At 46.2% G+C, this 11,497-nt stretch overlaps 1 protein-coding gene across 1 annotated transcript; it reads right to left on the bottom strand.

The window, feature by feature from the left end:
• Nucleotides 1-2,336: 2,336 nt before the first annotated feature.
• Nucleotides 2,337-11,054, bottom strand: LOC112959120. The gene is made up of 8 exons (XM_026053073.1): nucleotides 10,811-11,054; nucleotides 10,548-10,667; nucleotides 9,077-9,150; nucleotides 8,167-8,256; nucleotides 7,419-7,529; nucleotides 6,480-6,565; nucleotides 5,777-5,927; nucleotides 2,337-3,124 (listed from the first exon to the last, which is right to left on the bottom strand). The coding sequence occupies exons 1-8, from the start codon at nucleotides 10,998-11,000 to the stop codon at nucleotides 2,975-2,977; spliced, it is 972 nt and encodes a 323-aa protein (XP_025908858.1). The 5' UTR covers nucleotides 11,001-11,054; the 3' UTR covers nucleotides 2,337-2,974.
• Nucleotides 11,055-11,497: the final 443 nt, after the last annotated feature.

The following is an 11,497-nucleotide window of genomic DNA, read 5'->3' as shown; positions in this document are numbered from 1 at the left end:
AGAGAGAGAGAGGGGAAAAAAAAAAAAAAAAAAAAAAAGGAGAGAGAGACAGACAAAAATAGAGGAGCTGAGAAGCAGGAGCAGCTTCCCAGAAGCAGGAGAGCTTCCCAGGAGCAGCTTCCAAGGGACCCTCCTGCAAGGCCACGGAGCTCCCCGGGATCCGGCAGCGCAGGATATGGGTCAAGTTCAGCTCTGGCTTTAAAAGGCGCCGGGTATTGACCAAGCACTCAGCCCTGCAGCACTCCAGACAGGTCGCTCCTGCTGCTGCCTGGTGCTTGTCTAGATAAGACACTATTTTCAAGCAGCCTGAGCCATAAAATAAGAAAAATGAGGATATCAACAAGAAGTTGAGTCAATGACTCTACATAAAAGGAAATTTCCATCCCCTACCAGCTATTTTCATCTCTGTTAGCTTTCCAGTGGGAGGATTCAATTTGCATTTAAATAAAAACCTCAAGCACAGGGCCAATCTAATACTAAAACATTTATTACAGAGACATTTACCCCTTAAGAAATGTTAACAGAACCCAGTGGATTTTAACAGGGGTCCATTTGCAATCTGGCATTATTGGACACTTAGCGTTTGTAAGTTATTATTCAGCAGGCTCCTTGCAGGTGAGCCCAGGTAGCTCCAAACCTGCTCCAGCAAGTCAGCAAGGTCCATGCTTACAAGCACGGAGGTGAAAAAGCATCTCCAAAAGTCTTCTCCAAACAGAGACCTGACTGCAGAGAGCTCAGATTTATGGTGGGAATGGAGTGACAGGGAAGGAAAGGAGGTCCCAGAGCGAAGTCAATCAGCCAAGGGCTGACTTTTTGAAGTATCCTTCAAAATAGACATTTATAACTTACTGCAGTCCATGCAAGTGCACTTCTGAAGCTGCTGGGAATGAGGTTGAGCCTAGTGTCTTTGGAGATCATCAGAAACCTCGTAAAGAAATCATTTCCCACCACAAAATGGATCTCCAGCTTATCGACCATGTTAACTGCAAGCTTGCCACGAGGTGGAAAACCTCCCCCTGTTGAAAGGATGTTTTCATAATAACATAAAAATTATTATGAAATGTAAGTTTATTAGGTAAAAATGAACTAGACATTAATTCAAGGTTAAAAAAGGATGATTGCAATGGTTAAACAGAGAGGGTCCTGAGCTCCCACCGTCGAGCAGGGAGCAGGCAAACTGAGCTGGGACCCACTGCAGGCTGCTCTGCAGCTGGTTCTCGCGCTCACATCAAGCTGCACGTTTCATTTTACACTAGTGGTCAACTGCGGCTTACAGAGCCCATTAAAACATGACAGCAGGCCGGTGTTCAAACCACTTGGGAGCTCCTGCTCCGTGGGCTGGGGGCCAAACAGGCCTTTGGCTCAGGACACTGGCTTCTGTTCCAGCTTTTAAACGGTGCTGTTTGATCTGCAGCCCTTCGTCTCCTTTTTCCCTTCCCGCTTTTTGACTCTTTCTCCCTGTTTTGCTTTCGCTTCCCCCACTCAGTCTGTCCCATCCCGGGCTCTCTTGCACTAATGGGACTCCAGTTTACAGTATCACCACCGACTGTATTAACACGGAAGCGGAGATGGGTGACAGCACCCAGCACCGCTACAGCCCTTTGATAATCCCTCCTATATATTTACTAAATATTTTTAATAATTTACTAAAGCAAATACTCATATCTTCATAGGCATTTAGTTCACCCCAATAAAGCGGGTAAACCCCAAAGACCCCCTTGATGACCTTCCACTTGCCAGCAGGTCATTCCTTAGCCCATTCCAAACAGCCTTACCTTTCCGAGGAGGAGAGGCTGCCACGTAAGCAAGGAGGAAGGAGGGTTTAATGTGGAGAGGAGCAGTGAGACAGGCACGGTGGCTTAGCCGTAAAGCCCAGGTGCTCCGTGCCCGGCTGCGGCTTTGCCTGCCGGATGAGTCAGACCTGACAAGCTGAATAATAACGGGCTCTGAAGAGCCGAGCTTACGTAACGCGCCACGGAGCCCTCGGAGGTGCTGCCTTCACTTAGCAGATGCTTTCGGAACGGGAAAAGGCAACAGCAGCCGGTTGTCCCCATCCCCAGCTGGTCCCTTGTGCAGCTGGAGACCTGCTTTGGAAGGAGGGAGGGAAGGACACGCTCTGCTAACCACGAACTGCGGCAGAAACAGACCCATTAGCAGCATTAGGAAGCCCATCCGTGGCGCTGAGGCTGCTTTCCTCAGCTGCCACGTGTCACCTGAACGGGGACACTTCATGGGGGACAACACGGGGACAGCCTGGGCAGGCTGCGGAGCTGCGCTTGGAGGAGAAGGAAACTTCCCAAACCGCTTGCAAGCGCTACGGGAGGTGCTGCTGCAAGAGGTGAAAAAAAGGGGAATAAACCTGAAAACCTGTAGCCACCTGCTGCAATCCAACACCAGTTTCCATGGGAACAGCAGGAGCGGAGTTGGTGGAATTCCTGTAAATTACACAAATAAGCCAAAACGACATTTATTCTCCCTCTCACGCGTGCATCACTTCAGGTCCAGCCAGCTGAGCACAGCAGCTCTGGTAATTCTTCTCCCAGATGGTTTTTCCTTGATACGGCCGTGATCCGAAGGGAATGCGCCTCTTCCCGGGCGTTTGGGACACACACAGTTTTTAGGATAACTGCCGAGGGGTGAACTTCCCCAGCCCCATGCTGGAAGAGTCCATCCAGCCCCCCAAAAGAAGCAAGCAGCATCTCCTGACACCCAGCAAAGGTTTTTGTTGGAGATCAGAGTCCTGCAGATAAAGGTGAATCACATCCAGGATGGCAGAACCGTATCCAGGCATCAGAAGCAAGGTGGACCACACCTGAGCGTGGCCAATGAAGAAAGGTCGGAGACCAGGGATGACGTCTAGTCCTCCCCTGCCATTTCTTTTGGAGATTTGGCAGCCTGACAGTTAATGAACTAGTTAATTAATTAAGTTTTCCTCCTGCAGGGCTCCAAACTGGCTGTAGTGCAGAGAATCCCCTTAATATGCGGAGACGGATGCCAAGAGCTTCGGGATCTCTCCATCAGCAGGGTTAAGCCATGGGGAGAAGTCCACCAGCTGTGTGTGCCTGTCTGGCAAACACACGGAGACACCGTTTCGGCAGACCCGGGCACGCTGAAAAGACAGTTTCTGGGGAAAAAAATGCACAGAGTACCATCAAAATTAGCTACAGTTCATAGCTTTTTATCAGCAGCACAGTAGAGCCCTAAGCTGTCTAACTAGTCTGGCTGCATTCACCTGCCTTTCAGAGGCCAAGCACAAGGCCGTGCTTATTTACAACTGGAAGGAGCTGCTTGTTCCTAGGGCCAGGGCTTTGCAAGAGCAGCTCGTCTCCATGCACGGCTTAAAGAAAAAGCAGTGGTTTCCTCGTATCCCAAGGCACATCTTTCCTGAGTTCACTAAGAGCGCTTCTTATAATACTGATTCTCAAAGCTAAATTTATGAGCTAATCTATTAATCTCTAGCAAATTATTTTTGTCCACTCTCCAGTGGGATTTAGAAGTTCTATTCCTGGCTCAAGCACGTGGCTCTTGTTGTAAGTCACCAAACCCCTCCCTGTGTTCATCTGGAAGGGACACAGCCATTTGATCCCATGCTAGCTTGGCTGAACCTCGACTGCCTGGCAAGGATGACTGCAAGTCTGTCCCTTACATGTTCCCATGACTGTAAGCCTGTCCCTTACACGCTCCCACTCCTTACAGTGGCTCCAAAACGGATTCTCCACCTGCAAGATCTCAAGCACATTTACCTTACAGCAAAGTCCAGGCTTAGGAGAGTCTGCACTAAGATCAATTCAAGAGAAAGAAAATCCCAAGAAAGAGGGCAAATGCAGAAGGGTCTCAGCCACGCAACCAACTCTTGTCTTCTGCAGTTCCTTCTCTCCAGATGTCCTACAGCCCCAGCTGCTGCCCATCCATGCAGAGATGCATTACAGGAAAGCTGATTATAATTGACCTCATTGCTACAGCACTCCAGCTCTTCCCTATTTAGCAATGATTTTACTGTCATTACTCTCCCCGAGCTATTTCTGCCAGGCAGAGATCCTTGCTGACAGGTCTCCGGTGGCAAAGGCTGCGGTGCATCTAATCGGAGATGTGGGGGAGATGGCTTTGGAGGACTGCCCTCCACGCAGGGCATGGGTTTGCTCTTCAGGAGGAGGTGGTGACAGGGTGTCAGCTCATCAGTAAGCTCATCTGCCCCTTTGAGGGATCTCGACACAGTAAAGGGGGCTGGGGGAGACATCAGGAGTCACAGAGATGGGGTTGGAAGGTTGAGGTTGTTAGATGGTGACCATGGCTTCATCATTAGCAGAGGCATTGCAGCTCCCGAATTTCCTGTTTTGGGAACAGCCTGCAGAGCAGCACTGCATTCCCAGCTCTTACCGTGCATCTCAGCTACACATGTTAACCAGGAACCCAAACGTCTAGTTACTGCAGAGGTTACAGGTATTCTCACCCGCAAACGCTCTCATTTCAGTGCCTGAGATTACAGCCAATTGGCAGGGTATAGCAACAGGGCACAACTTACCTCCCAGGTGCTCGACAAGGCCTAAATGTTTGTTTTGCTGCTCCGTTCAATAAGATGAACGGGCACAAATGTGCTGAGCTCATTCCCCAGGGAAAAGGGATCGGCTCCGAGGCTGCTCTCGCAGAATCACTCCGCTGCCGTATCCATTCCGCTGCACGAGGACAGATTTGGCACAAACTGAACTCGTCTGAGGGTGGCAGAAACTGCCTCCCCATTTTGAGCTGAGAAAGACAGACTTTAACCCAAATCCGGTACTGATGATGCTTGCAGTTTAGCACGGGCTTTCTTAAAGAAGGTCAGTTGGTGACAGGGAATCAACGCTATTTGCCGTAGACGGGTAGAAAAGTGCAAGAGGTGTCACGGTGGCTAGCTCCCGCACCAAGGGTTTCTTTCCCAACTCGCGCCTTGAGCTGCACAGCTCACGTCCTGGTCTAGTTCTCCCCTCCTCCTCTCAGCTTGATCTCCACCCATGAAATACGCTACTCATTTAACTCTTCTCAGTATATGATCTACGAGAAGATTACATCCACAACCGAGGTCGCTTTTAGATGAGAGTGGCAGGCCTTGCTGAGAAGTTGGCCCTTCCACTGTACTCATTTCAGACTGAGTTTTAGCCTTGAAGAGGCAAGAACATCTTTTCAGTAGCTACAGTGCAGCACACCCTCCCTTGACCCTTCGTGCCTTGTATTATGCTAGAGGCATTGTCTGTCTCGCCAGGTTGGTGAGCAATTAATTTCCCCCAGATTATAGCTGGTGGCTCAAATACGTGATATCAAAGCTGAGGTGAGGTTCTCAGACTGAATAATCCCAGCAGACAAACTGTGCAGGGCCCTAAACCCTTTTGAGGGAGTCCAAATAGGCAGCACAGGAATATTTATAGGAATTATAGTCCAGTGTCTAGCTGGGGCACAACACGTTTTTTTTCTTTGTTGAAGCCAAGTTCACAGAATAGCAAGACACGCTTCCAAGAACGAGTCCCTTTATGCAATGAACACAAGGCAAAGACAAGTTGCAGAGCATCTTCCCCCTCCTACCAGCCTTTTAATTCACTACCTCAAGAGCTTGCTCACAAGCAGAAAGGAAAGAAAAGGGTATTCTTCAGTTTTGCAGTCATTGCTATCATGGCATGTCCTCGGGACAGCGCTCTTATCCTCTTCCCATGAGGAGGTCTATGAGCAGATTGTGTGGGTCCATCTCCATAGTTACGTACACAAAGAACACAAACACGAAGGCAGCAAATATTGCAATCCTTACAGGCATTGGTATCATGCTTCGAGAATCCTCTTGTGGGGCTACTTTGGCTCTGCAATTCTCTTTTTCCAACACAAGCTTCTCTTTTTCCACTTTAAATGTTTCCGCAGTCTTCTGAGCTGGTGACTGCTCGTCCTCCTTTTCTGGTCTTTTCCTGAAAAAGATGTTGGTTCAGACAACCTGGGACTCTCATCATTAACTCTACAGAAGCAACATATGTTATTTTTTAGAGAAACCACACAGGCTCTAACAGCAACCTGCTGCTGGGTGAAGAAATCTTTCAATTCAGGGAAAAAGAAACTAAAGCAAATCCCGTTTATAAAGCAAAATTCTTGAAACTAATGCAAACAGTAGCCTTCTGAGCATGACAAGCAGAGGGATAACACTGTGCTGCTCAGCTCCTGCACTGTGCATTATACCCAAGGAAGGGCATCCAGGATGGAGTGAGCTTTAAAATAATTACCAAGCCCGGCTCCAAGCAGTATTTGGCACCTGCTTGCTATTTCTTGCTGTAGAATTGCTAGCAAGGCAGGCACACTGTTCAGGACGGCCTCTGGCTGAAGCAAAATCCACAGGTCAGGAGCCCTTTTGTTTCGCATACTCCCAAGTGAGATCAAAAGAGACTTTCCTAACAGCCAAAATGCCAAAACCAGCCAAAGGAGATGGGGCAAACACCAAGGGAAGAGACAAGCTAAATAGACACTACCTGATTCCCGGGGGAGACCAAGTATCAGAAAACCACGTCTCATCTTGCTCCTCTTCACCAGTTCCATCCTTAGGTGCTTCATCTGTCTGATTAGAGAGTAATGTTCATAGTGAGACATTTAACAAGCCTAAGACAGAAGGTTTGCATTTCCAGCAAGCAAAGCTACCAAACAAGCTGCAGATAAGGAAAAGCACAAGGACAGCTTAATTTCAAGGGCAGGATGCTTCACTCCGCAATCCTGAAATTATTAGGACAGACTAATGACAGACAGCAAATGTTCGTCAGCGGCCACAGCGGGCTAATAGGAATGGTGCTCCAGAAATAAGAAAAACAGCATTTTGTTCCTTGATCAGAAGCAAATCAGTGAACACAAGTTGCCTTGAAATAATCTCATTTAAAGTGGATTGTTCTGCAGATAGAAAAAAAAAAGTAGTAGTAAAATCCTCATGCCTTTGTGGAATACTCAAGACCACCAAAAAATTAGGTTAGAATAGAGGTTGATTGCCTATAGTCTGCTTCGGATGCCTTTGAAATAGTAATTGATGTTCAGCATGTCACTGCATTCTAGTCTACCACTTTCCCACACTAGCGGAAAAAAATACTACTTTAAATAGATTTATTTAGCAAGCAACGTACAATATTCAGTACTTCGCCTCCAGACACCTCATGTAATCACAGCAGCTCCACAAGCTCATTTGTATGCAAGAAAAACAGGGCTATAATCAGCATTCCTGTTACATTAACGCTCAAGGTTCTCCCTCGGGACCTTTCTGCCCTCCCTTTCTAGGGTAGGAGCGCAGTTTTGGTTGGGACTTCAACAAATCACTTGTGGTTAACAACGTTCAGGTAAAAGATAACCTAGAAAAATAAATATCCTAGCTCAGTCTCCTGCACCAGAATGACCCGAGTGATTTCTAGGTGTTAACACTGCTATGATACCTTGGTGGTGTGAATGGCCTTGGGACTGCCCTGGGGACTGCTGCCACCCGGTCGCTTTTGTCCCTGTGTCCAGGGCACTGGCAGTTTATCCTCCGGCAGGATTTGCTCCAGCTGTTAAGATTTTCAAGGCAGACACTCAACAATGCAGGTCAGAGATGCACACACAAACCCCCAGTGTTCTTTGCATTTAAGAATATTGCAGTTCTTAAGACAATTAGACCTCCCTTAAAACACAAACGTGGTTTAACAGAATGTAACTAAGAGCCTGAAGTCATTTGCATTCCATAAGTGTGGAATAAAGCAATCCCTCTAGCTATCGGATGACTAGTTAATGATAAAGTGGAAGCTATATGCTTTATTCTTCATTAATGATCTTTTATCTACTTGTTTTGTGTTTTAAAAGCATGTGTATGTGTAGGCACACATGGGTAAAATATGGACTATTAGAACAGCATCAGTGAACAGTTATTGTCATTAGCTAGCATTTTCACAAAGGAATTATTCTTAGGGTGATTCTTAATATATCAAGCACGCATTGAAAGCTGTAAGATAGTCCGAACAAAGTAAAACTAAGTGGAGTTTAAAGCTCTGTTGCCACAAATGGGCCCAGCATCCTGCATTTATCACTGCTGGCAAGTCAAAATACAATATAACAAGAGTAATAGGAACCCAGTAAAAGTTCTCGTGGGAGATTCATGAAATGCTAGTTGCAAAAGCCCAACAAAATGAACACGTAGCAAGGACAGACACTTTCCTCTGCCATTATCTTAGCCAGGCTGTCATCTGCATTAGGCAGCAGGACTTTCTTGTGGCGTTCTGGTCCTTCCATGCTTGAAGGCTATAATGGAAAAGAGAAAGGAGCAAGAAACACTGAGAAAACACACACTTTCCCTACGTTAAAGATTAATATATTTCCCAATAGCATAACAAGAAATTACTTCTTCAGCACAGATGTAATAGAATAACTAAGTTAAATAATAAGTTTTGCTTTGAATAGTTTCCCAGCTGCTGAAACTACTGCCACAAGAATTTGCCTTTTAAGTCAAGGGGTAACTTAAGAGGTAAAACACAGTGTGACTGAAAGGGCGTCCACCCCACGGGAGCAGCTGCTGCAGATGCTCTTGGTGACCTTCAGCAAAGCACCTGCAGCTCCATGCTCAGAAGCTCCTCCAGCCTCACAGTGGGTCTCCATCCATAAACCATCCATAAACTTCACATCACCGAAGCGTTCTGAAGACCAAGGCTTTAAACTACCTAGTGACCATTTTCATATAAGAATGGAAAATACAAGGAGCTGCAAGTCCTAGGCTTCATCGATACTTATTTTTTTATTACAGTGCTAGTCCTTCTCAACCAAGCTCTCACTTAACACGTGCAGCACTAAGGACTGCATCCCGGTCCATGCTGTATTTTAAATATTCCGCCAAGCAACACCTACAATTAATTGAATGCCCCAGAAAATGAACTTTGTGCTCTTAAACACCTTAGCTCGAGAAAGAGGAAGGCAGACCACAGGAGCATGCTATAATTAACTGATTGGCGGTAATTGCTGCATTTGTCATGATGCGAATACAAAGAGCATCAGTTTATATCAACTCGCAATTTCCCTCACTTAGCTGCAGATACATAAAATATTCATGCATTAGCGGAGTACTTACTTTACAATAGCCAGAGGCGCAGGCTGCTGCCACTTTGAAGTCTTTTGTTTCAAGCATGACTTGAGTATTTCCCTCTGAATGAGGGAGGAGAAAAACAAAAATAAGCTAGAGCCCTAAAGTAAGAGAATTCTCCCCAAAAAGCTCTACCGGATTGCATAATTGGGCGCTTCAAGAAGGCAGAGTTTACATATTGCATCGCTTAATTATCCCCGTGGGCATTCCTTGGAGGCCTGTTTGGTTACGGATGCGGTTTGTGTGCATGGAAAAGGATTTGCCATCACGAGCGGACTTGGGCAGGCACCTACAGAAGGAGAAGCCACTGGCGATAAGCAGAGCCCTACGTCAAGCCACATCCAAGTCCCTAAGCTGAAGAAGTGCTTAGGGACCCGTTCACCCCATGGGATAACACACCAACAAGCAAACAGCCACTTAGCCATCCTCAAAGCTTAATACAAGAAAAAAGAAGAAAAAAAAATCAGTAAATAATCTTTTTCCCTTTAAATCACTTTCAACCACTATACAAAGAAGCTGTGTTTGAGCCAGCTCTGCTTTTGTTATGACAGCTGCTATCGTGTCAGCTTAGTCCGACACACAGCTGCTGGCTCCGTGTTTTTCCAAAACATGTCTAAACTGCTCGGGATTTTGGAACTCTCTTCCTTCAAAGCAGCAACAGAAGTCGCCCTTCCAAGCTAATTGCTTCAACAAAGCTAGACAGTCATCCCAGCCTGTAAAATAAATGGCAAGCTGCGCTTGGTCTTTCAAGAGAGCTTCAAAGCACATCACAAGAGAGAAAAAAAAGGGGGAAAGCATTTGGTACAATTCCCCCAAAGGATTCCCAGGTTGAATATCTCAAGAGCCCCACTTCAGGAAAGACAAATCTGTTTTCTTTGGAGATTATTTCCATCACCATGAAGGCCACATAGGAATGCTCAGGCAGACCAGAAAGCCATTGGTGTCAGCAGGCAGCAAGACAGAGGCCACCAGCATTGTCCTTAAGACTTTTTTCTAGTATCAATCTCCAATTGAAGATAACAGACACACCAAGCACCGAGGGGGAGAGAGGGAAAACTGCAAACCCCGGGATTTCAGGAATTCCTGGCAGGTTTAGCCTAAACAGACGGCAGAGGGAGTTGCTTTGTAATTCCAAGACAGATTGATTACAGGAGAGAAAGGAGACTCTGATACTCTCTCCAAATGGTGACTATTCCAATTCCATTTTAAAAATGCTAACTATATAACATGGGCAATTCTTGATTTCTCAAGGCAAAAAAAAAAGTTCTACTGTCACTAAACTGGTACTTTTTCACAACCTCCTTCCAAAAATAATTTCAGTTGATGCTCTGCACCCAAAGACCTTTCGCAGCATGTCCTTGGAAGGATTTAAATGCTATCCCTCAAAAATACTCAACACTAAGCAAAGAAGCTCTAAAAATAAAGAAGGAAAAGAAGGTCTTTACAAAACGCTCCATACCTTCGTTTTTTTGCTCTTCGTTTTCCGAGCTCTCGCTGTCTTCGAGCTCATCATAGCCCGACGACACGCTCTGATCCATCAGCTGCAGCAGCTTGTTTTCATAAACTGTCCGCGTGGAAGCTGAAAGCAGAAGGAAAACTTACGCAGAAGGAAAATTCACGCTTCCACTGCTCCCAAAGTTGTAGTTTTTGGTCTTAGATGAGCATCCTTGAGGGCATTCAGCCCCTGGCGATACCCAAACATATCGATAACCAAATTAATACCCGGGGGGTTCAATGCGACTTCCCAGCCCGCATTCCCGGCGTGCGTACGCAGGACGGGTCCGGGCTCGGCTCCGTACAGGAGGAGCTGTTCCCGCAGCTCGCTGTCGCTCAGGCGTTGGACCTGGAGCTCCTCGGGCTCCGGCTGCTCCCGCGGCTGCTCCATCAGGATGCCGGCCGCAAACTGGGACATGGCGTCCCCAAGTGCCTCGGAAGCGAGAGATTCAGCACAAATATTTATTTTATTATTATAATTTATCAGTTATTATTATGTATTATTATTATGTATTATTATTATGTATTATTATTATGTATTATTATTATGTATTATTATTATGTATTATTATTCAGTGCAAATATTTATTGCCGTGTGAAAGAAATCCAGCAGCTTCCTGAGCCGTGCTTGTCTATCAAATGCCCAGGTGATGAACAAGCCTTGGGGACTGCTGTCACTGTTGGAATGGCTCCTAAATCCCTAGCAATTCCATCCCAGGAAGACTTCAACACCCGCCTACTCAGCCCTGCCATGCAGAGCTAAATAGGAAATCATAGGTAACGAGTCGTATTTAATTGGTGAATACGGGTAACGGATGTTTACAGCTAAGCCCAAATAAAAGATCAGCTACACAAACCACGAGGAATTCTCCAAAGCCAAAATAAAGGATTTAAATGAGCTACCCTGCTCTCCCA

The sequence above is a fragment of the Nothoprocta perdicaria genome, unplaced genomic scaffold (assembly GCF_003342845.1).
Source record: "Nothoprocta perdicaria isolate Ctin4 unplaced genomic scaffold, notPer1 scaffold_97, whole genome shotgun sequence".
In the NCBI taxonomy this organism is placed as follows: Eukaryota; Metazoa; Chordata; class Aves; order Tinamiformes; family Tinamidae; genus Nothoprocta; species Nothoprocta perdicaria.
Note: the sequence above shows the minus strand (reverse complement) of the source record. Positions and strands in the feature narration are given on the sequence as shown.